At 37.3% G+C, this 25,989-nt stretch overlaps 1 protein-coding gene across 3 annotated transcripts in view; it reads left to right on the top strand.

Moving 5' to 3' along the window:
• The window catches only part of DGKB (diacylglycerol kinase beta), a 364,782-nt gene that overhangs the window by 52,766 nt on the left and 286,027 nt on the right, over positions 1–25,989 (top strand). For 2 of the 3 annotated variants that reach the window (XM_075082948.1, XM_075082947.1), the window contains exon 3: positions 14,495–14,571. In XM_075082948.1, the coding sequence (XP_074939049.1) occupies positions 14,495–14,571 (77 nt within the window). Of the gene's footprint in view, positions 1–14,494; positions 14,572–20,493; positions 20,515–25,989 lie in introns of all 3 variants that reach the window. The other variant, XM_075082945.1, reaches the window with a different exon arrangement.

The raw sequence follows: 25,989 nt of genomic DNA, 5'->3' as shown, positions 1-25,989 counted from the left end.
GGAGCCACAGTTAACCTTTGGCTTCAAAGGAGGCCAAACCTTCCCTTGGTAGAGACATATGTTCAATATGTTTGGTAATAACATGTAGGATGAAGGAAAAAAATGAGCCATTTAGTTAATTTAGAAAGGTCTGCTGAGACTTCACTGAGGTGAGAAAGCCAAATGTTTAATAGGTGCAGAAATTAGGTGGTGGGAATGTGTTCTTATGAAAGATCCTGTTGTTTGTCTGTTGTTGTTACCAAAGTTTTTCAGTCATTGTTTTTAAGACAATTTTCTGAAAAATTCAAAGGGGGAAAAAGACTTGATTTGACTTACACTGTCGTTTGAACCATAAAAGGATGATATTCTACTAACCTTAACGTAGGGTCATTTTGAGAACTGGAAAGGGTAACAGAGATGCTGGTCCTGGTGTATTGGGTATGCCTCTAGGGAAGTCTCTAAGGTAACTGCTTGAAGGAAGTTTATAGCAACAGTTACTGCTTTAATGGGAATCTGCTGTGCTGTGATGTTAAAGACAGATAGTGCCATGTTTTATTTTAAAGATTCCCTTCCTACTGGGCCATGTGTTCATCATTATAGTAACCTTCATAGCTTTGCATTTTCAGTGGATTTCTATAGATGTGGGCATGTTTTGCAATAGCATTCAAAACAAAAACAACAGAAATATTTTGAATAAAATATTTTTTGTAATGCTAAAATTTGCTTGACTTGAGTCAGGAACTGGTTCCATTCCTGGTCCAAACTATTGGTTAAATACCCAAATAAATTGCATACATCACGAAGTGATGGCTAAAAAAAACCCTCTCATGAACGTTGGAAATGCATTTAAGATGATTTACTGTATTGGAAATATCAGGAATAAACCCCAAGTTAATACAACTTAACTCTGAAAGTTTTGTACCTATTTAACAATTTCTTTATCTTATTTGGCATAGTTCTTGGTATTCTTGTAGGTAAGAAGCACTCTTACTATGTACACGGTCATAATTCATAGTATTTCTTTTTACCCTTCACTCAGTTAAGTTATATCCATTTGTAGTATAAGCTGCATTTTTCCTAGTGTATTTGATGGGGGTTTTGGTTTGTGGGGTGGTAGGTTTATTTCATGACATCCATCATGTGTGTCTCTTTTTTTCTGCACACTCACTGACTAAACTTGTTTAGTAAGTAGGATTCACTTGACTTTCATCCTTTTCACATGATACCTTCATAATTACATCTTTGTTCATTCATCCTAGTATATTTATCCAACAGTCCACCATCAACGTTTTAAGGCAAAAACCAGTTTACATCTGTAGTACTTCTATTTCCTTTCCAAAGACAATTCCCTTTGAATAAAGGTCTGTCTTCCCTATGACTCAGATCTGCTGAAAGCACTCCATTTTGCATTTTCCTAAAGTAAAACATGGTTATTCTTTCAAAGACAAGGCGGTAAGCTTATAAGGCTGGACAGACAAGTTCTAAAACACAGATACCGGTGTACCACCACACCCATCATACAAAAACTATTAATTGTTGGTAGCACACAAAAGAGCAGCATCTATCCTGGGGAATAAGATGAGAGAAAAATGAAGTAGTGGGAAGATATAAATGAAGAACAGATTGATCAGATAAAACCATGGAAAACTGATCAGAGGATAATTTTAGGATTAAAGATATTTCTGAGGGACTAGAACAAAGATGACGGAGAATTTATGTATTCTTTCTTTGTTTGTCTTATTACCTGAGTAGGGAATTCCAGGAAGTGATAATGGAGAAAGAACTAAAGCTTAAGAGAGCAAATAGGCTTTGGCTTCTAAGTCTGTAGAGGGCAACTAACCCAAGTGTATTAAACTGCTTACATTATATAGTTTAGCAGATATTCTTTAAGATTATTAGAGAGCTTGCTTAGAGGGAGCCACTTACCTGAATAATGTTATTACCTTTCCAGGTAAGTTTCCATGAAAGTGCAGTCTTCCTTGGAGTGTTCCTCTCTGAGGACTGTTTTGGGTCGGTGGTGTGTTGTTGTTGTTTTGTTTTGTTTTGTTTTGTTTTTAATTTTAAAATGTCATTGGATAAAGTCCCAAATAGTCCTGGTAGTAGGATTTAATACTGCTTTTATCAATGGACTATATTTTAAGGTTTATTCTTGCTTGCTGTCTCCTTAGAATTCTGGAATGAGCAAAGAATTGTCCTATTCTAGCTTTGATATTAAATTGGAAAGGTAGAAGATTACATCCCTTTAAACTAAGGCAGATATAGACTTCAGGTCTAATGTATGTTTAGTGAAAGGGAAAGGATTTGAGATGCATCAAGCAAGGATCAGTAGAACACAGCTCTCCGGGAGCATAAACTGATCTTACGAGCTTTCTTTTCCTTGGTGTCCATGCATAGTACCCCTCTCCTGTACTCTCTGTTTCTCAAGTATTGTCTGTTATGGTCAATATTGCCCATTTCTTAAGAAATTACTGAGAGAAAGCAGTTGATTAATAGGAGAAAGTATTGAATACTGACAAAATAAAGACTTGATATAGTAATGCTATAAAAGACCTGTTTAACTGTACTGAACTTGGACACAGAGCCAGCTTAGATGGAAACAGAATTTTTTTTATTTTGAACCCCACAGCTAGATTTATGGAAGTAGTACTTGAAACTTGAAACATACTTATTTCTCAGAGCAATGAACATAAAGCAGACTTTCCAAAATAGGTTTGCAATGACAATTGTTGAGGTAAATGAGCATATATTAACCTTAGTTAATTTGTGAAAGTATAATGTAAATACTGAGTTGCTTTACTGTAGTAATGGAAATAGGAAAACCCCCAATCTTCCTAATATGCAATTAAGACAAACTTGTAGCCTGTTATCAGTCCTTTATTTCATTAAACTTCAAGTTCCTGGGCATTAGGAGAACAATATTATCCCAAAAGTTATATCTTGAATGGGAATTGAGACTTTTGATTTTTACTGCTCAGACTGTAGCCTTTTTTCTTTAAGTTTTTTTTCATTCTCTCTGTTTAGCAGTACACTTTTTCAGTAGCCTTGTAAGGTAGCTGAATGTATAAATACCACAGTGGAAACAATCTCTGCATCAGACTGTGCCTTTGTAATTAAGCAGTGGTTGGGAGGCTGTGACTCCTAGGCAGATGTCTGCTTATCAGCTCATTCCTATGGACAGCACAGCTGTTACTTTTTCAGCGACTAACTTTAAACTTTCTATGACATTAATGTTTCCACAGGCTTAACACCTGTAATATTATAAGTACTCAAAGACTGTATCCAGAATGGAATTATGGCAATTTTCTCAGCAGAAATTGTGGAAAACTAGAACAGCTGTTGCAGTATCAACACTTTCAACACACACAAGCTTAAAACCCCTCTACTAAGGACATACGAATTGGAGAGGCTTTATATGAGCAAAAATGATTTTTATTTTTTTTTTTAATCAGGAGTATTGAGTCATGAACCTTCAGGGGTTTTCTTATTATGTAAACTGCAGTACAATTTTAACAAATATGAAATATTGTGTAATGTCCCAAGTGGCCAAATCTGCTTATGCTGTCCAAAGACTTATAGAATGTGGAAAAACTTTTTCTCTTTCCCTTCCCCAGACTGTATATGGCCACCTTAAACTAATTTTTATGGAGGTTTCACAGAATCACAGAATGGTAGGGATTGGAAGGGACCTCTGGAGATCACCTTGTCCAACCCCTGTGATTGAGCAGGGACACCTAGGGCAGGGGGCACAGGAACGCAGCCAGGTGGGTTTTGAATGTCTCCAGGGAAGGAGGCTCCACAGCCTCCCTGGGCAGCCTGTTCCGCTGCTCTGGCACCCTCACAATTTGATTTAATAGGTTAGATCAGGTAATGTCTTATTGATTGCAAAAATTGATCTGAATTCACCAAATTTAACATATATTCTATGGACATGTATGTATGTTGCATTAATGGTAGGAGTCTGAGGAGTGGCTAGGGGGAGATCCTGCTGTTGAGTCATGAGGTTCAGACAGGACCCCCTTGCTTCCTAAACTACTTCTCTGAGAGGAGTCTAGATGCGGCTAAGTCCAGTCTTAGTGTCAGACTTGGTCAACGGTTTATTTTCTAAGGGTTGTAGAAGTAACCACTCATCAGAGTATTTGTTTTTAGTAACTAATTTGACAGATGCCCAGGCTGGTCCTGTTCAGTGAGAACGATCACAGCTGGATTAATGAATGGTGCGATTTATTAAAGCAACAGATACACAGGTTCTTTGGATTACCAGTGATAAGATTGCTGGTTACAAGACACACATAAATACCAAAGATATGAGTACACTGCTAGGCTACAAGTACGCTAAACAATTATGAGGCGTCTCTATGCAATGGAGATTTACAGGGCGACTCCAATGCCTTAGAGATTTATGCAAAACAAATATGAAGCAACTCTAATATGAAGCAAAGCAACTCTAATACATTAGAGATTTAAAGTGACTCTATAGAGGTTTCCAATCTTACCCAAAGGCATCCCAATGGGGGGCAAGAAAGGCTCAGCCCGTCGACAGGTCCCAGAAGTCAGAGTGGTATCTTCCCTAACACCCTCTTTCTCTTCACACATTTTATACTATTTTTTATCTTTCAGGTGGAATGTGAGTGACTCTAGTCATACATACCTTTATTATGATTGGTGTAAAATTTCATTACTTTACTTTTAAAGGTGTAGACTAGAAAAATGCAAAGTGCATTCCCAGTGAGGGGTGGCCACACCTTAGAGGTGGGTAACTTTGGGATGGAGGTGTGTTTTGGTATTACAATGATATTATAATGAGCAAAGTTCACCAAAAGGACAGTATTTTGTCAAAAGTATGATGGACTGTTGGCCCAGAGTAGCAAATATGCAGTTACCAGCTTCATGGTACCCCAAGTTCCCATTTGTCACAGAACCTGGCCACGATGCCTCCACACCACTCCACCCTCCAGACAACTCCTCTTAGAGTCAGTATACCAAGTTCTCCTGGCATTGCTGACATCTAAGGTTACTAGGGAACTTCCGTGGAATGGATTCCTCGCATATCAGCTGCACTTCACCCTGAAAGCTTCTTCAATGGTGTAGCTTTTCTAAAAACGTAAGTTTGATTTGAGTCACCTCGAGCGATTGTTCCACATAATCCACCCCGTGACTATAGTCACTCAAGCTTCACGCTCAATCTTCAGGAGATTTGGGATGCATTGAGTGTGTCACATGCGTTCTTGTGGTGAGGATTATCGAGGATATATATATATCTCGTGGGGACATTTGGCGAGACAAATATTGCATCATAATCCAAAGTTTAACATACAAGGTAACTGTTAAAATACAACACCATATAGTAAGTATTAGTAAAACTATGACAGGGTGAAGCATCTTGTTGAAGATTCCTGTTGCAGTCAGTGACCTTCCAAATACAGTGTCCCACCAGTGGTGTTCTCAATCCTTCTTCACTCTAAGACGTGATGTATCTCCTCTGCATCATGATGGACGCTAATTAGAGTTCCTTTTCCATTGTTCCGAATTCTTTCCAGCAACTGGTTCAGATCACCATTTTGCAACAGTTTTTTCACCAATGTGAGATTCATTCCAATGGGGTAGGTAACAAGCCTTGATATGATATGTAGTTAGATTGTAGCAATTGGTAGGATGTGACAGTATATAAATTAAAATGCAAGGGCTTAGTAACATTCTTGGCAACATGTATACAGTGTATATATAACTACATCATGTGGAGTCTCCACATCCAAATCTAGTCAGGCAACAGAATTTTGGGCATGCCGAAATAACATTATGCAATAACAGTACTACAGTGCTTGACAGGTTTTGACTGCCACTAAATGTTGAAAACCTTTTGATAGAGTCATCAAGGCTTGTTTCTCTGATTCCAGGTTCTAGTGAATGCTTTTTCAGCCGCTCTTCACTACTATACCAAGCATGTGATCATGAAGAACAAAAGTTTAGGAGTCATATTTAGAACAGACTAAGAGCAAAACAGCTTATTACTAATACATATCCTCAGCAAGTGCAGGAACCTTCATCATTTGTAGTTCAAGATCCCAAGCAACGTGTACCTGTATTGCTAATTCTTTTAGTTTTATGGCCTAGGTAAGTATTTGACTTTAAAGCCTTTGCTCCAAAGATAAACTAAAATAGAGAATCATGATTGCAAGAAGTGCAGATTTTGTTTTCAGAGAACATTTCTTTGCAATAGTAAATACCTCTGAAGTGGAAGATAGATGTGTCTTAATGGATCAGAAACCCATAAGACAAATAAAACCAAATTGAATTGGATTTTTAGTTTTAAAAATAATCCCTTCATTCAACATTTATATTCCCTTATTCATAAGATAATAAATTATTGTATGTTAGGAAAATTGCCTTAGGTAAAAGGCAATTTCAGAAGAATTGTTGCCTCCAATGTCAAGAGAGCTAAAATTTCATCTCTGAAATACTGAAACTCAGTACATAGGATGTCAAGAACTGTCACTGTATAAACCTTTAAGACGTTGTAAGAGGAAGAGTAAAATGACTCTGATGCTTTGGAAGCAAGAAATATGATAAAGCAAAAAGTGGGGGGGAGGGAAGTAATCATTAAATCTTCCTGCTTTAAGAAGAGTACAAAACCATTTCAAGAGTTGTCTTGTGCTGAATGCAAAAATGGAAGAGCCAGATGTAGCTTTGAAATTATGTCTTGCAATGAAACATGGGCTTTAAGGCAGCCTGCTCATAAAGAAATGAGGGGAGAGGGGAAGACAAACCCTCAGCTGCACAGGGCAATTTATGCCACCTGAGGAGCTACCCCCAAGCTCTTTATTTTAAAGGCGGGCAATCAGAAGAACCCATGGTACCTTGGTAAAATATGTTGCCAATCTTGACTCACCCTCATGGTGGACAGGTAAAATGTGTTAGCTTAAACTACTTCACAGTTTCCTTTTGCATAGTTACTGTATTTCATACAATGTGTGATAATTTAAGTGGTAATGTAAATTTAAACCCACAAGATTTTAATATCTTTGTGTGCCTTGGTATTGCGTTAAACCCTTTGGCAATTTTATATTTTGGATACATGTGGAAATATGGGAAACTTGTGTACTATTTTTTAGCAAGTATATGTTGAAGGAATAGGTGCGGGAGCTAAAGTTTGCTGAGAAAAAACATCAGGCGTAAGAATAACACGTATAACACATTAGGTAGAAATAAGATTATCTTAGGACTATCTGTAGAGACTTGGAAAGGTTACATGGTAATGCTTTCCTAATTTTACTTTTAGCATTTTTAAATTGTTGTTATTTTGTGGATTCAGTAGAATATTAATAGCTATCTACTTCCATGTTAGATAAATGTTTAAAAATATTTCTAATTTCTGACACAGGGCATGTAAAATATTTCATTTTAGACATGAGAGCAATCCTGTGCCATTTTTACTTCACTTTGAACTACTTGTTTTATAATAACTGCTGAAATTATTTACTTTTTAATAAACCTGTGTTTAAGTACATAGATATGTAAGAATATACCATATGTTCCTATATCCTGTTTAATAATTTTTGAAGACATAGCTAAGGTTAAATAGGTATGAGTTCAAAGTATACAAATTAAAAATTATAAAGAATAACTGGGGAAAATAGAAACAAGCAAACTGCTGGGTTTTTTTAAATGTAGATTTCAAAAGCAGTACAAATATTCTCAAACTTATAAAGCCATTTCATTATTTCCACTTAAAATCACACATGCTAAATTTCAAACCAAACTGATTAGATTCTTCACTGTTGGAAAGGTAGTGCTTAGAGTTAGCGTTTGGGTGAAATACGTTGTCAATAGCATTACTTCCTTAATTTAATAGAGAATGGGTTCATCGTCATTCTAACTTGAAAGTTTATGAGCTGGCAGCCACATCAGATATTGTGACCAGCTATAAATAAGCAGGAAATGAGAAAAGGGAAAGAAGGAGCCACAAAGTTACTTGCTGAAGGTGTGTATTAGTTTTCACGTTCAAGCAGGGTGATGGGATCTGAGGGTTGGAGAGATCTCCTGAGGCATCTCCTCCTTGGTCTCAGGGCAAGCTGTTTCTGAAGTATGGCATATTAACTGCTGGCAGAAATACTTCATTTTGAAGCTGAGTATTAGAATGACTTGCAGTATTACAGTTTTCTCACCTTATGAATTTATGATGAGGGAATGCTGCCTTGGGGCCCTGAGGGCACTGCCGGGCCCGGGCTGTCCCTGCCTGGCCTCCCCCAGGGCTCCCAGACCCTGCCTATAGCCCAGCACCCCATGCCAGTGCCAGCCCCTGGGGCAGGCCAGCCCTGCCCTGGCAACACCAGCTCTCCAGAGTTGGTCCCACCCAGGGGCCAACAGCCCCGGGCTGGCTGCATCCCCAGGTCTGTGGCAGTGGGTCAGGCCCTGGCCACCAGGCCCAGCCCTGCTGCCCCACGGGAGCCGCGGGGTCCCGGCCCCAGCGAGCCCCCAGCCTGTGCAGTGCCCTCACACCCTGAACATTGCTCTCAGAGATGCACCCTGAGGATCTTTCAAACTGTTTCAGCCTTGATTTTCTGTATGTCTAGACACAAAGGAGTCCAAACGAAGCCTGAGTAAGTTAGCTGTGGTAATTTTAAAATGTAAAATAGATGGTTAGTTCTTTCTCTTCTCAAAATGTTTTTAAGTACACACAGGAATTACCTGCAGTTCCTCTCAAGTCCTGGAGTACGTTTTAGTCCTTAACTTATTTCTTCCTTTCAAAGCTTATATCACTAGCAGACAAAAACTAAGGCGCTCTCTACTTCCCACCCACCCCAGATTGCTGTTGTTTGCCATAGACTTTCATTTGAACATCTGCTGTAGGGAAGTGGGATTTGGTGGACACTTTTATTAATGTGGACTAATGATGTGCTGACATATGCAGTCAATGTTGCATTTTTCACAAAGAAGTCCTTGATTGTCTGTGTAAGCATTATTTAGTACATGGCAATGAATAAAATAGATCAGCCTTCCTCCTTGCGATGCCGGGCCCCAGCAGGGAAAAGGGGCCCAAGAGGCAGCTCCTGCGTCAGCATCAGGATGAAGAAGTTGTCCTCCTCCATCCTCACCTCCCTTACCTGCCTCCTCTTCTGCCTTCTCCATTTCCTGTTGCAAAAGTTGCTTGCCACTGTATTTATTTATGCAGCATCATCCAATTCTGCCTGCATTTCTCAGAAGCTTTTTCCTAATTGTTTGTCACAGAGTTCAGCAGGAATGTGATTTGCTGGAGGATGTAGTCACTCAAATTCTCCAGTTTAAGGAGTGTTACCCAACCCATTGGTAGCAACTAGTGAGGGGAGGTCTCCTTTAGACCAGTGGGTGGTGATCGCCTTCCCAGCCCGACCACTCATTACAAGGCCGCAATAGTTTTTAAATTCCAATTACATGAAAACCAGAATTGTTTATTTCACTTGAGGTTTAAAATGTTTGTTTCTTTTGTGAAATTTGCATCGAAAGACCGTTTACAAGTCACAAACCAAAACTGAGGCATGATCTATATTGAAAGTGGTTTGCCAGCAAGCTTGTAGCTGTATGTATGGGAAGCATAGGCCATGTAAGCTACTGCCTTCTGCTGATTCAGTATCAACCATCAGGCATCTCTAACCAACAGACATGCTGCAAGACTGAGTCATAGTAGGTAAACCATGTTTTTACTGAAACAACCTTCTTTGTTGGAAGGTGAACAGTTTTAACTCTTTGGTGCTCCACACGGGTTTCTTGTCAGGCTTGGTCTTTTTAATATACTGATATATCTAGACCAGTAAAGCTTTAGATTAAGCATAGTTTTGCCTAAGCAAAAACATTACCCAGTTCTCTGAATAAGATAAACTATGTAAAAGGAAAAAAAGCTATGTATATAAATTTATATATACACACACACACTTTTGTATAGTTGCATCCACAAAAGAAGGAAAAGTCCATAGAAGAATAAGAACCTATATAAAAATTGCCATGTCAACTGAGTACTGGGTTTTTCCTTATGCTTCTCATTGGCTTATCTACCAAGCAGGGCTTGTGAGTTTGAGCAAGGCTTTCTTGGCATGCAGAAAATTGAGTATTGAGGTTGAAATTTTTCCCTCCCTCAATCATAATAAGATGCATAGAAAATCTCTTTGCAGCTTCTATATATAAATTCTGAACTTGACCATGGTAGGCCTTGGGATGCCTGTGATATTTTTCATATTGTGTCAAGTTTGTAGAAGGTGAGTAGAGGTAGGAAGTGATTATGATTCTACTTTTATTCTGTTAAATTTAGTTACAGTCCAATAAGTATCAGGTTATTATAAATTTTTGTTGAGTTAGAAAAACATATCTGGATTTGTAAGGGAATTATTCATAATCCAGCCGTTGTTTTGTACTTGTTATTTCCCTTTAAGTTGTAAAACAGTTTTGTGAATATAGCATGTGATTTATGCTGAGTTTTATATAACCCAGTTCTTATAAGTCTCTGGGTGGGTTTTTTTTTTGGTGGGGCGTGGGTTTTCTTTTTTGTGTGTCTGTGGTTTTTTATTTTATTTTAAGGATAAATCCTTTTCAGAATTTTTTCTGGGAGGATGGGGAGAAAATTTAGACAGAGTGATCTGGACAAGCTTTCCTTCTGTTTTGTGTTTTCTGATTATGGGAGAAATGGTACACCAAATTCCAGTCTCAACTGAGTGCTCAATCTTCCTCATCTAAAGTTGAGTCATTTTAGAATATGAATAATAATTTTTAATGTGGGCTAAATCTTAAATGGTTTTGAACTTAGTATGTAAACTTGTCTTCAGTTATAAAAAGTATCGTTAGGACCGAAAGACAGTTGGAAAATCATACACTGTGACACTTTTACTATTACATATGCAGGTCTCTTTTCTAGTGGTATGATTTTAATTGTTTTGCCTTTATTCTGAAACAATACAACATTAGCCCAAGTCTCATCTATATATCTATTGTTTCGAGTCTTTATTTTAAAACAAAATTTCTGCAGCACTGTGTGGAATTCAGCTACTTTGCTCTTGTGTACTGGTAAATAGCTTTTCAGTTAGCTGTCTCCCACACCATGCCTAGCCTGTTTGTTCTGCCCCAAACTCACTGGAGCATCAGGTGGGAAACCACATCTCGCCTCATCCAAGGACAGCTCTGATTCCTGGTCCATAGTGTCCCTTTTTCTCCTTCCATCTTCTTGGCTAAATGAACACTGCTGCATTCTGTCCAAGTTGCAACAGAAGATGGGTTGAATGATAAGAGTTATCCAATAGAGTTTAAGACCATATTTGTATTTTAACCTGAGTAGTACTTATGAACTTACTGAGACCACTCACAAAGCGGTAAGTTGTGAAGTTATGCACAACATCTGTGACATTTGGAGGTAATGGTGAGAACACAGGTTCTGGTTTGACACTTGTGTTTACACCACCGTTCTCCAGTGAGTATGTAGATTATTTGGATCAGACTAAATGAACTGTAACAGAACCGACAGCATTGTTGTTATTTTCTGGTTAGGAAACTTGAGGAAAAAAGTTAGGAAGACTTCCTAGTTACTTCTGTGTATAACTTCTGAAAATTTTTGTCTGTTTTAGACGTAAAGCATTTATTTGATTTTTTTTTTTTTAGTAGAGTTAAGAGCATTGTATTGGAATTTCTCATTTTTATTGGCATAGGGCTTTCCGAGACAACGCTTCTTGTATTTTTTTTTTCTTTTTTCCTGTTATTTTTGAATGTGATCTCCAAATTATCCTATTCTTCATACCCTTTTAGGACAACTTATTAAAGATGAAACATGTTCCTAATACTAGTTTGCCTACTAGAGGCTGAGGAAGGAGAAGTAATTTTTCTGAGGAATGTCAGCACTATTAAAGACTATGCATGCAGAAGACTCTGAGTTGGCGTTTGACTTAAAATATTGATACATCATTTCATATTATTTTAAAAGATCTAAATTCATGTTAGTTTGGATACTGTCACATGAACTGAAAAAATAATTGAATGATTGTGAACAAAGGATTGTGAAAAAATGCTTCTGCCTTGTATGTGTAATGTAGGTTATTGTGCTCATAATAAATACAGCTTCTGTCCAGACCATGGAAATCTCTTGAAGAGCTTTGCTGGGACAACAAAAGCAGAATTTATATCCACAGGCCCTTTTTGCTTGACAGTTATTTGAAGTATGGAATTAGCTATGCTTTTTGGATGTGAATACTTTAAGCTCATGCACAAAAAAGATTAATAGTCCTGTTGTTGCTGGAATAGAGAATATTTTCTATCTTAATGATACTTAGAATCATAGAATCATTAAGGTTGGAAAAGACCTCTAGGGTCATCAAGTCCAACCGTCGACCCAACACCACCATGCCTCCTAAACCATGCCCTGAAGTGCCACATCTACACGTTTTTTTGAACACCTTCAGGGATGGTGACTCCACCACCTCTCTGGGCAGCCTGTTCCAGTGCCTGACCACTCTGTCAGTAAAGAAATTTTTTCTAATATCCAATCTAAACCTCCCCTGATGCAGCTTGAGGCCATTTCCTCTTGTCTGATCATCAGTAACATGGGAGAAGAGACCAAACTTGGAAGAAGAGGCCAAGACTTGACTAAGATGAACAAAATGAAAGCAAAGATTTAAGTTACATAACACATGTTTTTGGTTTTAATTAAAGTTGCATGGACATAATACTCATTTAAAGTTGAATAGAACTTATCTTGTAAAATATGAAACGAAAGAAGCATTCTAATTGCTGGGAAAAAACCTCAAGAAACTTGTAAAACTGCTAGAAAGCTGGCCATTTCTATTTTATTTATTTATTACTTATTACATTCTTTGGATAATAAAAGGTGTGTGTGTGGACCTTGCTGTTTTTCTATTTGATGTGTGTTTAACCTCCTTCCTCCAAAGTTCAAAAAAATTGTTTTTTAGGATGAGGATCAGTCATCTCTGTTATGCGTCTGCTTATCTCACATTGCCACTGTCATGATTAATGACTTCATTACCATAAAATGCAATGATTTTTGTATACAACCTTGTATATGACTACTGAAAGATATATTTAAATAGTAGAGATCAACCAAAAAAAATCTTTGTCAGTCAGCAGTCTGTGTAATCAGTAAATCAGTAAATATCTAACCCATCAGCATCTAATTACAGTTCTTAATAAAATGTAACATCTTTATTCTTTATTGTATTTTTTCTTTTTCATATAAATTGTAATTATTTGCTGTATTTCAAATGACACAGCAATACGAGTATAAAAGCCTTTGTCAAGTAAAATATTTGCTGTGACTGTCTATGAGACTAAAGTCCGTCAGTTACACTTGACAGTAACTTTAACATATAGCCCATTAGTGAAAATAAACTGTTTTATTGAGGCCACACAAAGACTTGGGTGTTTTTACCTAAGAAAATTTCATAAAATGACAAACATTGGGAAAAGCTATTCTTATTACAATCTAAACTGTGTATGGGAGTGGGGAGAAACAACACCTCCAGCACCTCTTAAAACTGAATTTTACTGTTATGTCCTGTTTATAGCTGTAATGAACTGTTACTAAGCTATTTTTCAAATCCTTTGCTGCTACATTTTCTCCTTCCAGGTCACATAATTTACTAAATGTACTTTTCTGAGGCACGTTTAAGATGCTGAATGTCTTAAAAGTTAAAAAACTACTATAATGCTATATTTTGCTGATATAATTAAAAAATCAGTAAGACTACGTCCTAGTGTTTGTAATTTTCAGTGTCTAACTAGTTGCTTGTGATAGTTCTGTTCCTTGTACACTCTTTGCTTCTCTCCTTTCCTTCGAGGTTTCGCTGTAGAAATAAATGTGCAGCCATTAAGTTTACCTGTTTTCTTCTATAATGAATCTGCAATTGAAAACAAATTGGAAAGGTTAGAGCTATGTGCTTCTGAACTGTAGGGATTTTACACAATTCTGTTAGACAAAAATATTCTTAGCATTTCTGTAGCTGACAATGGTTAGACTATCTTAGTGGTCTTCAAAAATTGAATTTTCGATAGCAGCATTTGTTTTCTGTGACGTGACCACAGAAAAAGATATTTTTCCTTCAAGTTTCCCCTTTATCTTGATATTGTCAGGCTCCTCTGACAGCTCCTTTACTCACTGGCAGCTGTTCCAGAGGAGATTTAGTAGCACTGTTGAGAATGATCATGTTCTGTAGATGACTCGGATTTCAAGGACGAGAACAGTGACTTGAAATAGTCCTTGCAGACAACTCCTTCAAGAAGAATGCGACTTAACAATAGTTAAGGATTGGGTCAAAGAGTGTTTGTTTCTGAGCTTTTTGTGTTTACTTGCTGATTTTTACAGTATTTGGTGAGAGGGTACAGTATGTTCTCATTTTCTTTGTGCCCACAGCTCTCAGACAGCTAAAGAAAATTACTAATGTGCATTGAGAAAAGCTATTAGCAGTTTGGTTGTTGTTTCTTTAATTACCGTTCATATTATGTAAATCAGTTTTCTGTATTATAATTTTCTCTCTCTTTATTCTTCATCCAGATTCCACGAAGAAAATTAAGGATGTCTTAGAAGAGTTCCATGGCAGTGGTGTGTTAGCAAAATATAATCCTGAAGGGGTAATTCTTCTCTTTCTTCAATGGTCAGAAATGATGGGGAAAAATATTTACAAATGATGTAGCAAATCTAAGCATTTGAAATAGAAGATTATTTACAAATCAGCTGTTTGGGGTATTTGAAACTCTTTGGAAAACAAAAATATGAATATTTTTAAGAACTAGAAGTTTATAAACATCAGATTAGACAGACCTGCTTAATAGTTTACAGAAAACTACTTTTTTTTTTCCTAAGATATAAACAAATAAGACACAAAAATGCCCAAACTCATGGTAAGGTCAACATGCATCCCAATTATTTGTAAAGATTGGAAATGTCAAGCATAATTCCAAAAGACAGAAAAGTAAAATCTGTTCAGTTAAGATTTCTTTTTAAATTCTGTTTCTGTTATGTTGGTAGTGGGATCCCCATTACTAAAGGGGAATTTTTTTCTGATGTTATGAAACAAAGAATTCAGCTGAGAACAGAGTGTGAGTGTGTGTGCATTGTCACTACAGATTCACTACTAGACAAAATATTCTGTTTTGGCTGGTAGAAAAAGCCAGATTGTTTTCTTTTGTTATCCTCAATTGCAGTTTGTATCTGCTTAGCACGTCCTAGTAGTGTGATTCAAAATGAAGCTAAATAAAAACCTGCTTCAGTAATGTTTCCAATAGTAGTGCTTCTAACTATGCTTGCATTATGTGGATTTCAGGATAGAAAAATGTGCTAACCATTATGAAATTACTTGGTCTTACATTTCCGGACGCAAAAGAGGAATTATTGTCAAGTAAGGTAGTTGTAACTCATTAAGTATTGAAAAATTCTTTGACGCTTTGAACTTTGCAAAGCATAATGGTGGTCATTTTAGTTAGTTTCTGAGGAAATATTTAATAGTTCAGTAAAACAGTATGAGTTGATCTTGTATAAATTATGATCTTAAATCTCCATTATTCTAATTAAATAGAATCATAGATTATAAAAGGATTGGAATACTGTGGTTATCTACCTTATTCTCCAATATAGCATAGGCTGTAGGAACTCTCTTAACTGATTCCAGTTAGAAAGTAGACTTTTTTTTTTGAGTGTGAACTGTTGATTTACAAACTCAGTGCTTGCTCTTTTTTTCACTTTTAACTTCTACATTTTTCTTTGTGCTCATAGTGTTTGTGATAAAACAATCTTATTATTCACATTTTTTCATGAAATTCTTCACTTTTCAGTCATACATAGTTTCTATTTTGTGATGTGTGACCTTTTAAAGTACAAAATATTTGTGTGCATATTTAAATAACATGTTGCTATGTAGGTAACAGTATCAAATTATCCACGTTTATGTATAAGCATAATCGGTATTTAAAGTTGTGAGATTACTCTCTTTTAAAAAAGTCATTCCTCCAGTTTGAGGGTATGTGGAGGATGAGTCATGGCAAAAGGCGATCAGTATGGGCACCTGGGACAACTGCTCTGGCTGAAGCCAGGTGAATTGGCAGAATTTGTATAAAGCTGAAATTAATAGACAGAGTTGATCCTGAGCTGAGTGTGTGACTCTGTATGGCGTTTCCCAGGGTTCTTCATTTCACAGCAATTTGTTTGCCGAATCCTATCAATGTACTGAAACATCTAGGGATTGTAGAGCAGCATGGCACCCAAGCTAGTGAGCAGGATGGGAGGGTGGAAGGGAACAGGGGAGTGCAAGTCAGACACCCTGTGGTGGCTTCAGTGTCTTCAGCAGGGATCAAGCTATTCACTACTACTGGGTCAATGTTGGACCCAGGCTAAATCTGACAGCTTTTGCACTTTGCTGCTTAGCAGTTAGACTTCAGGGAGTGCAACATAAGGAAGACACAGCTAGCAGCGAAGCTACTTTGGATCTAATAGGATTTATTAGCTCAGGTTCATGCCATAAGCTGTTGAACTGAAAGCAAAGTGTCTGAAATTTCCTCTGCAGTTGAATGAATATTCCAAGTCAGACAGAACTGCCTTTGCACAGGTGTGTATATATATTTGGCATGCATTCAACCTGCTATGTGGATAAACTCTTTATGGAATGATTTGCAAGTTGATTTTATCTGGCTAGACTCCATGACTTCAATGTATTATTTAAGTTAAGTAATTATTATCTGTAAATGAGATGAAAAAAATTTGATCCAGCTGAAATCAGTCATAGTGCAGCTTTTTACTTCCACATGTTATAGATAGCACTTGTGTTTTGTTGTTGTTTTTTGTAGAGGATATCATCATGTTTCCATTTTGGCTCTTTATTTCCTAGATCATTACCTCCGAAGTACTCCCAAGTATTTTTCAAGTCTTGCCAATATCCTACCAAAAAGTGTTGCTGTTTTTTTACCAGTAAACACAGAGCACAGAGCTATGGCAGATTTAGCAGTGTGATATTTTTATGTAGTTAAGAAAAAAGCCTTAAGAACTTCCTGTTTCAAGCTTCTCCCTGCTTAAAGGGTTCAGGAATTTATTCCATTCCATTGCTTCTATATTGCAGTTTTTTATCATAAGCTGATTTAATGGTACACAAATAGCAAAATAAAAGCTATTGGTATTCGAAGCTTGTTACCTGAAGTCATCTGGTTTGTTTTTTCTATTATCTTATATCTTGTCAAGTGAACGGTTTTTGGGCTTAGTGGAAATGATGTATCTCATTATATGAAGGTCATCCAGTATAGGGAGTTTATTTATGGAGCTTTTACTCTCTGCTTTCATTGTAAGGGAAATGACTAAAACTTCTACAAATGCTACTGAACCTCTGCGCTTCCACCTTCTTCTATAAGTCAATGTCAAATATGTAATTAAGGCTAGATTTTATACCTGATGTAAGACACGTAGGTTAAGATCAGCCTCCTGGAAAGGTGTGATTATAAATAGTCTTCCATTGCTTGAGATTTGTCTAAATTAATTCATTTCAGCCATTTCACTTTGAGGGGTGCACTGAATAGGCCAGCAAGAATTAGGAAAGCAGATGGAGCTAAAGACTGTATCCAAATGGGCAGTAGGTACACATCATTGTGTGCTTGTAGTCCTAGTGTCATCCTTTTTGAGGGGTCTGTTAGAGTGCATCATAACTTCTTGTTTAGCTGCTTAGCTATTTACCATGTAGAGCTCTTAGGGTTAATCAGTGAGTAAAGAGTGAGGGCAGAAGGTGCATGGAGGGATTGCGGTCAGGGTACGACTTGGGTCTGCATGTGGAGCAGGGCAGTGCTCCAGGGTTCCACAGTTCAGACGTGGAACGAATAAATGTGCATAAGCAGAAAGACCAGAAAGCAGGAAAACAAAAATTTCCAGGAAGCTTATGACAATGAGTGCATGACACAAAGCATATTCCGTGATCTGATCTGCCTGGAGGGGTGAAGCCCCAAGTTTGGCAGAATGTTTTCAATCAGGTTGCAATTAGGTGCCTACTCCAAAGGATTTTTTGCATTTTTGGAAGTAGTGCAGATACTTCTAAGCAGCTTGCTCCAGGGTCCCTCTGATTTCCAGAGGTTTTAGAGTTTTTCTAACTTAACTCTGTAAACATATCAAAGATACGTCTGATAACTCAAGTTTAGCAGTCTGGCACAATCACTGTAATTTACGCAGAGAATGCACCTGTATTTATAATTTTAAGGTAGTACCTCTTACTGGGATTTAGTGATCGCAGTTTGTGATTAAGGCAGAAAATTAATTTGACACCTATATTAAAAGGAGTAAGAATTATTACAAACTAAAGCAGTGTATAAGGATGACTTCTGTGACAATGCTTGGTGGGGTTTATAGAATCATAGAGTCATTTGGATTGGAAAAGATCTTTTAAGATCATTGAGTCCAACAATAAACCTAAAACTGCCAAATCCACCACTAAACAATGTCCCTAAGTGCCATGTCTACACATCTTTTAAATACCTCTGGGGATGGTGGCTCCACCACCTCCCTGGGCAGACTGTTCCAATGCTTGACAAACCTTTCAGTGAAGAAATTTTTCCTAATATCCAATCTAAACCTCCCCTGGTGCAACCTGAGGCCGTTTCCTCTTGTCCCATCACTAGTAACTTGGAAGAAGAGACTAACACCCACCTCATTACAACGTCCATTCAGGTAGTTGTAGAGAGCAATGAGGTCTCCCCTCAGCCTCCTCTTCTCCAGGCTAGACAACCCCAGTTCCCTCAGCTGCTCCTCATAAGCCTTATGCTCTAGACCCTTCACCAGCTTTGTTGCCCTTCTCTGGACACGCTCCAGCACCTTAGTGTCTTTCTTGTAGTGAAAGGCCCAAAAGTGAACACAGTATTCGAGGTGCAGGCCTCACCAGTGCTGAGTACAGGGGTACAGTCACTTCTCTGCTGCTGCTGGCCACACTAATTCTGACAAGCCAGAATGTTCTTGGCCTTCTTGGCCACCTGGGCACACTGCTGGCTTATCTTCACCAACTGTTGACCAACATCCCCAGGTCCTTTTCTACCGGGCAGCTTTCCAGCCACTCTTCCCCAAGCCTGTAGTGTTGCGTGGAGTTGTTGTGACCCAAGTGCAGGACTCAACACTTCGATTGTTGAACCTCATATGATTGGCCTTGGCCCATCGATCCAGCCTGTCCAGATCCCTCTGTAGAGCCTTCCTACCCTTAAGCAGATCAACACTCCTGCCCAACTTGGTGGCATCTGCAAACTTCCTGAGGGTGCACTTGATCCCCTCATTCAGATCATTGATAAAGATGTTAAACAACACTGGCCCCAACACTGAGCCCTGGGGAACACCATTTGTGACTGGCTGCCAACTGGATTTAACTCCATTCACCGCCACTCCCTGGGCTCGGCCATCCAGCCAGGTTGTTTTTCTCTTTTTTTTTTTAACCAAGCGAAGAGTACGCCCCTCCAGGCTATGACCAGCCAATTTTTCCAGGAGAATGCTGCGTAAAGGCTTTACTAAAGTCCAGATAAACAACATCCACAGCCTTTCCTTCATTCAGTAAGCAAGCCACCTTGTCATAGGAGATCAGTTTAGTCAAGTGGGACCTGCCTTTCATAAATCCATGCTGACTGGGCCTGATCACCTGGTTGTCCTGTATGTGCTGTGTGATGGCACTCAAGATGATCTGCACCATGACTTTCCCCAGCACTGAGATCAGACTGAGACCCGTAGTTCCCTGAATCCTCCTTCCGACCCTTCTTGTAGATGTGCATCATATTTGCTAACCTCCAGTCAACCAGGAGCTTTCCAGTTAGCCAGGACTGCTGATAAATGATGGAAAGCAGTTTGCTGAGCACTTCTGTTAGCTCCCTCGGTGCCCTTGGGTGGATCCCATCTCATCCCATAGACTTTTGTATGTCTACGTGGTGTAGCAGGTTGCTCACCATCTCCCCTTGGATTATGGGGGTTCTGGTTCTGCTCCCCGTCCCTGTCTTCCAGCTCAGGTACCCAGAGAACAACTGGTCTTACTGTTAAAGACAGAGGCAAAGGGGACATTAAGTACCTCAGCCCTTTCTTCATCCTTTGTCATTGTGTTTCGCCCTGCATCCAGCAGAGGATGGAGATTCCCCTTAGCCTTTTTTTTTGTTGTTGTTAATATATTTGGAGAATTTATCACTGCATTCACTTCTGCTTAAGTTGCTTCGTTAACTATTCTTGGCAACAAATAATTTTTTATGTTGTTTTGTTTTTTCTTTAAAGTACACAGGGATGACAGACAAACATCGTATTTACTTTTTCTTGGTTATCTGTCATTGCACGGCTAGAAATAAATTGCTTGCACTCTCTAATCCAGACTAGAACGCTGACTTAGAACCATTTTCTTGATGTATGTGCTAATGCAAGAAAATGGGATATTCTATCTAATGTCTTAAGCTTGTTCATTTACATCACTAACCTTTCAACAAAAATAGTTCTATTATAACAACAGAACCTGAGCGTTACGACACTGCACTAATGTATGTGTGTTCTTTCTTTCCTTGCATGCGTTACAGAAACAAGATATACTTAATCAAGTAAGTAATTTAATTTGATTTTTTTCCCTTTTGTTATGCATAGAAGCAGTATCTTTTATTTTGTAGGATTCCATTGAGATGTCACTTTATTAATAAATACTGCATGTGGCTATTCTGTCAGATAATAGACAAATATTAAAGCTGAGAGAGAAGTGCACTCATTTTTTGTGGGCAGACTTTTTCGCTAGGTGAATTTCATTTTTATCATTCACAGTACATAATTTTGCTAACATTAATTGAGAAGAATATGAAAAATAAGTTAAGAACAAGTAATTGACTTGTTCCATACTTGTCAGATATTTCTGCTTACTGGTGAGATCTCATAATGGTTTGCATCATTCCGAAGTGACAATGCCACATCTCAGAAGAAAAATATTAAATATGGTTTCTATAACCATGTAATACCATTTATAGGTAGCAGGCTTAAGTGCTTTAAGTGATCATGACTTTACAGCAATTGCAAGAGAAATGGTTAAAGAGCTGATCACCAACCCAAGACTACTCCTGAGAAGCTTCAATAGCCTAAAACCAGGTATAAAAATACAATGGGAAAAAAAAGCAACTAGGGAAGAAGGACTGATCATATGAGCTAGGTTTTTAAATGTTCTAGTTATTTTTCCATTTTAGCACAGAGGTGTAAGAAAGCCCTGCTCTGCTGCTCTGGGAAGAGGCAGCCGGAACATGAGAACAATGAACAAGTCAAGAGACTGAAAGGATTAGTTTTGTAGGAACCCCTCACTTTCTGGGGTCAAAGGCCAGTTGAGCTTTTGAAGGTGTGTTACTGAGAGCAGTGCTCCCTATTCACAAAAGGGCTCAGTTTTCTTCAGATGACCAACATTACTTTTTTAGTAAGCCAATAGGGTGACTGCTATGGATCCTGAAAGAGAAGGTATTCAGGTTAAAGCAGTGTGACCAGTCTTGAGATTAATCTCTTCAGTATTTTTGGTAATAACTGTGTCAAAAGAAGTAGGTGAATGCTAATAGAATCAATTCACTAAACCAAATTTGGGGACTGTTGCTAAAATGGGGAAAAATCTAAGTATTATACTGGAAAGGCTTGATGATGTTATGGACTATAGTAAATGGATAATGGGAGGAAATGCACTAGTGGAGAGCACAGCATGGTGTACCCCGGGACTAGTGGCCTTGTTAGATAAAGAGCTGAGTGTGGCAGCTGATCACAAGATGATTGCAAGCATTGTTGTAGTTTGGTCATGAAGAGGAGAAACATATTTTTTGGACATGTAATAGTATTCCTGTGGCCATGGTGGTCTGAGAACAAAACAAGACTTGTAAAAAAAAAAAAAAAAGTAGTGTCTTAGGCCAATTGACAAAAGTGGAAAACTAGTTAAAATTTCAAGCACACAGAAATATGGATTGAAAGAAGGATTTTTGTCTTCTTTCCCTCAGCTACATTCTTCGATCTGACAGAGGATACTAATTGACTGTAAAGACCTTGCCTTATTATGTTATATAAAGTGAAGTATTTCTACTACAGTTAAGGAAGATTTAAGTTTATATAAAAAGGCACTGCAGAAGTCACATCTTTCTGTTTTTGACCAAATGATGTGACAAAGTGAACTCAAATTGGAGCTAATTTACAGAAGGGTTAGTAGGATGTGGAGAATTGCAGGATATGTGTTATGTAGGAGAAACCTGCCCCTCACATGTAAGAAACTGAGGACTAAGAAAGGATGTTGTATCTTTCTAGCTACAAAAGAGAAAAATTTAGCAACTTGTGAGTATCACAAGCAGAAAATTCTACCCTTCAGACCCTGGGCACTCAGTGTTTTTCTGGCTCTCTAGGTAGAATTTCTAGGGAAACAGCTTCCTGGATACCTGGAGAGTTGGGAACCCGGCCAGGCAGAGATGCTGGCAGTCTGGCTGTGAGCCTGCTTTCTGTGGAAAGTGTTGAGGGCACTGAAGTGTCAAATATTTCAGGGAGTCAATTTCTGCTGCAAAACTGTTAAGTTTTGAACATTTTTTTTATAATTTCCAGTGGCCCCTCAGTCTCCTTTCCTCAGTCTGTACTAAGATCTGTCAATCCTTGATATCTTCCTTCCCTTTTGATGCTTCTCCTCTCTCCCTTAAGGTCCCATTTTTATCCTTTTTTTCACTACTTTTTTGCATCGCACAGTATCTTATGTTTAATCTTTATGAGCCTCATACTGCTTTCATTTACAAGTTACCTGTTTAATTCTCATTTTGTTAAATGGCTAACTCAAGGACTGTTTTCCAGTTCTGATGTACACTAGATACTATTTTAAAATATTAAAAAAAAAAAAGAATTTATTTTCCTGTTTGGTACCACCATAAGTATTTAGATAGAAGTTATAGAGAATTTTAAGCTGTCTTGATATTCAGGCCAGAAGGACCATTTTATTTCAAAGGATATGCTGCTTAAAACTACAGCATTTTTAAAGGAAAACAAAAAAAAGTGGAGGGTCGGACTGGTGTCTGTTGTATTTTTAACATAACTTATTTGGAGAGTGACAGACTACTCTGACAGCATTTCAGCTCCTCTAACACTATGAAAACAGAGTATAAATATGGTACCAAATATGGTACTGAGTTACAAAGTATGATAAATACTATCCTCATATTTTCATATCAATTTGAAATATCAGCTAAGTTGTTCTTTTCTTAAAGTGAAATAAACACAGAAATAAATTCCTTCAGAAAGGATACACTTAGTGTATTTCTTGATTTTTATATTGCCATTAATGAATATTCAAAATTGAAGCATTTCAGCTCAAGTATACATAAAATGATACAAAGTTTATACATAATTAGGAGTTACAGCTATTTATTCTGCTAGTCATTGGTGATATACTTGATAATATTTAACTACTAAGTTGCATTTAAAATCAGTGGGAAAGTATTTTTCTCTGTTTTTAAATTATTGTAATTTTAATTGTATTACCGTATGCCTTCATTTGATCACTACATGTCTGAATTAATGCTGCAAAAAAAATAGCAGGTGAGAGGTATTTGGCTAATGGGTATTTGGACTCTGTGAAACAAAACCAAATGAAGGCATTTTTTTTTAAGAGAATAGCATTTAACGTTGAAATTCTGTTTAATTTATACCAGTGAGAATTCTGAAGCCATTAAATGTGTGCTGTGTTGGTGCCGTAGTGTTTTTTGGTTTACATCCTATTTATAACAGTTGCATAATGAAGGACTGTATGGTGCTTGTAAACAATTCTGCAGGTGTCTTTTACCTGGTCAGACACAGGGAATTTTCAGGGATTCACACATTTTTCTATTTTATTTGGTTTCAGTCTGAAGCATGCCACCTACCCCATTTTTACTAACTCCTGTAGTAATTGTAATTTTCAGATGAGCAATTCTGCTGCAACAGAATGCAAGCTATCTACTCTTCACTTTGTTTAGTATGTAATAGTTTATGTATTTTTTTTCTAACATTCTTTATTGATAATACATCTAAAATAGAACCTGGGTGCTAATCTGCTACAAGATCCTTCTAAAAGTACACACTTTAGCACTCTTTTTTCTTAAAAAATCCCACCACCTTTGTAGAGTAAATATAGCATATTTAGTAAATTTATATATTAAATATTTTATTAATGTGTTTAGTACATGTGGATATACATGCTTACACACATAAAATGTACTATAGAAAACCTGCTGGTAGTAAAGTTTTATTTTGTCTTTCCCGTGTATAACACTGGGATGAGACTGTAGTGGTTGGTGAATACATTCTGATTTATTTTAGTAATTAGCATAAATTTATTTTAATAACATGAGAATGTAGTACAAGGTTATGCTTAAAAATCTAGTTATTGCATAAAAATTGAGTCCTCCCATTTCCTTTTCCAATGTTATGTTGAGTTTACTTTGAAGAGACATGCTAGATGCTCTCCAATGTTGCAAAGTAACTGTTTTGGATAGGAGGTGTAAAGGGAAAATCTTGGCCATTGTATATGCCTGTAGTATTGATAAGATCTAAATTTTGGCCATATGGACTGTTTGGTAGGAGCAGCCTGTGGCAGCATGTGATCTTTTAATTTTTTTTTTTTTGCAAGCTTTCCTGTCAGAACATGAGAATTTGGATGCTGCTTTATCTAAGAAATAATTTTATTTGGTTACCAGAACTTTCAAAATGAATTATGTAAAAAAAATGTATTAAATCAAATCCTTAGAAAATGCCAAGGACTTTTAATGTGAACCAAACTTTAACCTGATGTACAAAGGCAGTCTCCATGAGGAATTCCAAATTTAATTTCAATTTCTGTCACGTGAACATTAGAAATACATTTTAAAACACCAAAACCAAACTGCATTCTCATGTAATTAATGTCTTCTAGCTTATTATTAACCCTGTCTATATGGTCTTTGCTTTTTTCCTCACATATTTTGGCAAAAGTCAGGTTTTGAAACGTTGTCAGAATCAATGAATCTTCAAAACTTGGACTTTTACTGGGGATGCTTTAGCATTGCTTTTCACAGCTAGTAATGTAATTGTCACTGATGTGCTATGTGTGCAATTGTTGTCATAGCACTATGCATGAATCAAGGACTTGTAACCTCTATTCCTTTTTCAACAGCTTGTTTTTCAGATAGTGGGTCAATATAAATTGATTAAAAAGGAATGATCAATTACAGGGACCTACCTACAAAGAAAAATAACCCAGAGCTATTACTATCAGTAGAATAAAGCTGATTATACTCTACATTTTTGGCACCATTTAGAGATCAGGCAACATAATTTTAAAATTAATTAATTAAAAAAATACATTTCAACATAATTCTATTTCCATTATCTCTTAAATGTCCTTGTTAATAAGTGAAAACCATATTTCATGGAAGTCTGCTGGAATGAACGATTTCTTCCCCCCCCCCCCCCCCCCATTCTGTTTTTCAGGATGGCAAAACCAGTGGCTTATGTTGAAATATTTTGTAAAGATTTAAAAGAAGAAAAAGACCAAAAAGAATGTGGTATTTTAAAAGAATTTATGGGTGGAGATTAATTCCAAACACTAGATCATGCCTTGTTCCCATTTATGTGACCAATGTGGTGGGGAGGAATAAAAGGAGTTATTATTGCACCCCTCCCTGCCCTGTGCCATCCACAATGGCAACTCTTTTGTCAAGAGACTATTATTAAAGTTGCCTTTTTCCATCTTGTGGGGAGAAAGAAAGTGGAGTGATAGAGCATCTCTTCCTTCCTTCTTGCATCATCCAGCAGAACTGGTTGTTGCATTTATACTATCTAGGAAAATATAGGAGGCAGTTAGACCTCTTCTTTTGCAGTTTGGTGTTAGGGTAGATCTTCACTCAAAAGCTGTCAGTTTTTTTCTGACAAATTCTGTGTCAGAAAAATAGTTAACTCTTCTGAATAGTTTTCTGTATATTCAATAAAGGATGCAAAATTTGCTTTACTTTCATTTATATATATCTCCTGTCTTTTACTGAGGAACTATGTTTTGTGTGTTCTCCGTATCAGGATAT

This window comes from Phalacrocorax aristotelis, chromosome 2, assembly GCF_949628215.1.
Source record: "Phalacrocorax aristotelis chromosome 2, bGulAri2.1, whole genome shotgun sequence".
Classification (NCBI taxonomy): domain Eukaryota; kingdom Metazoa; phylum Chordata; class Aves; order Suliformes; family Phalacrocoracidae; genus Phalacrocorax; species Phalacrocorax aristotelis.
The sequence above is the reverse complement of the archived record's forward strand: the minus strand, read 5'-3'. Positions and strand labels throughout refer to the sequence as shown.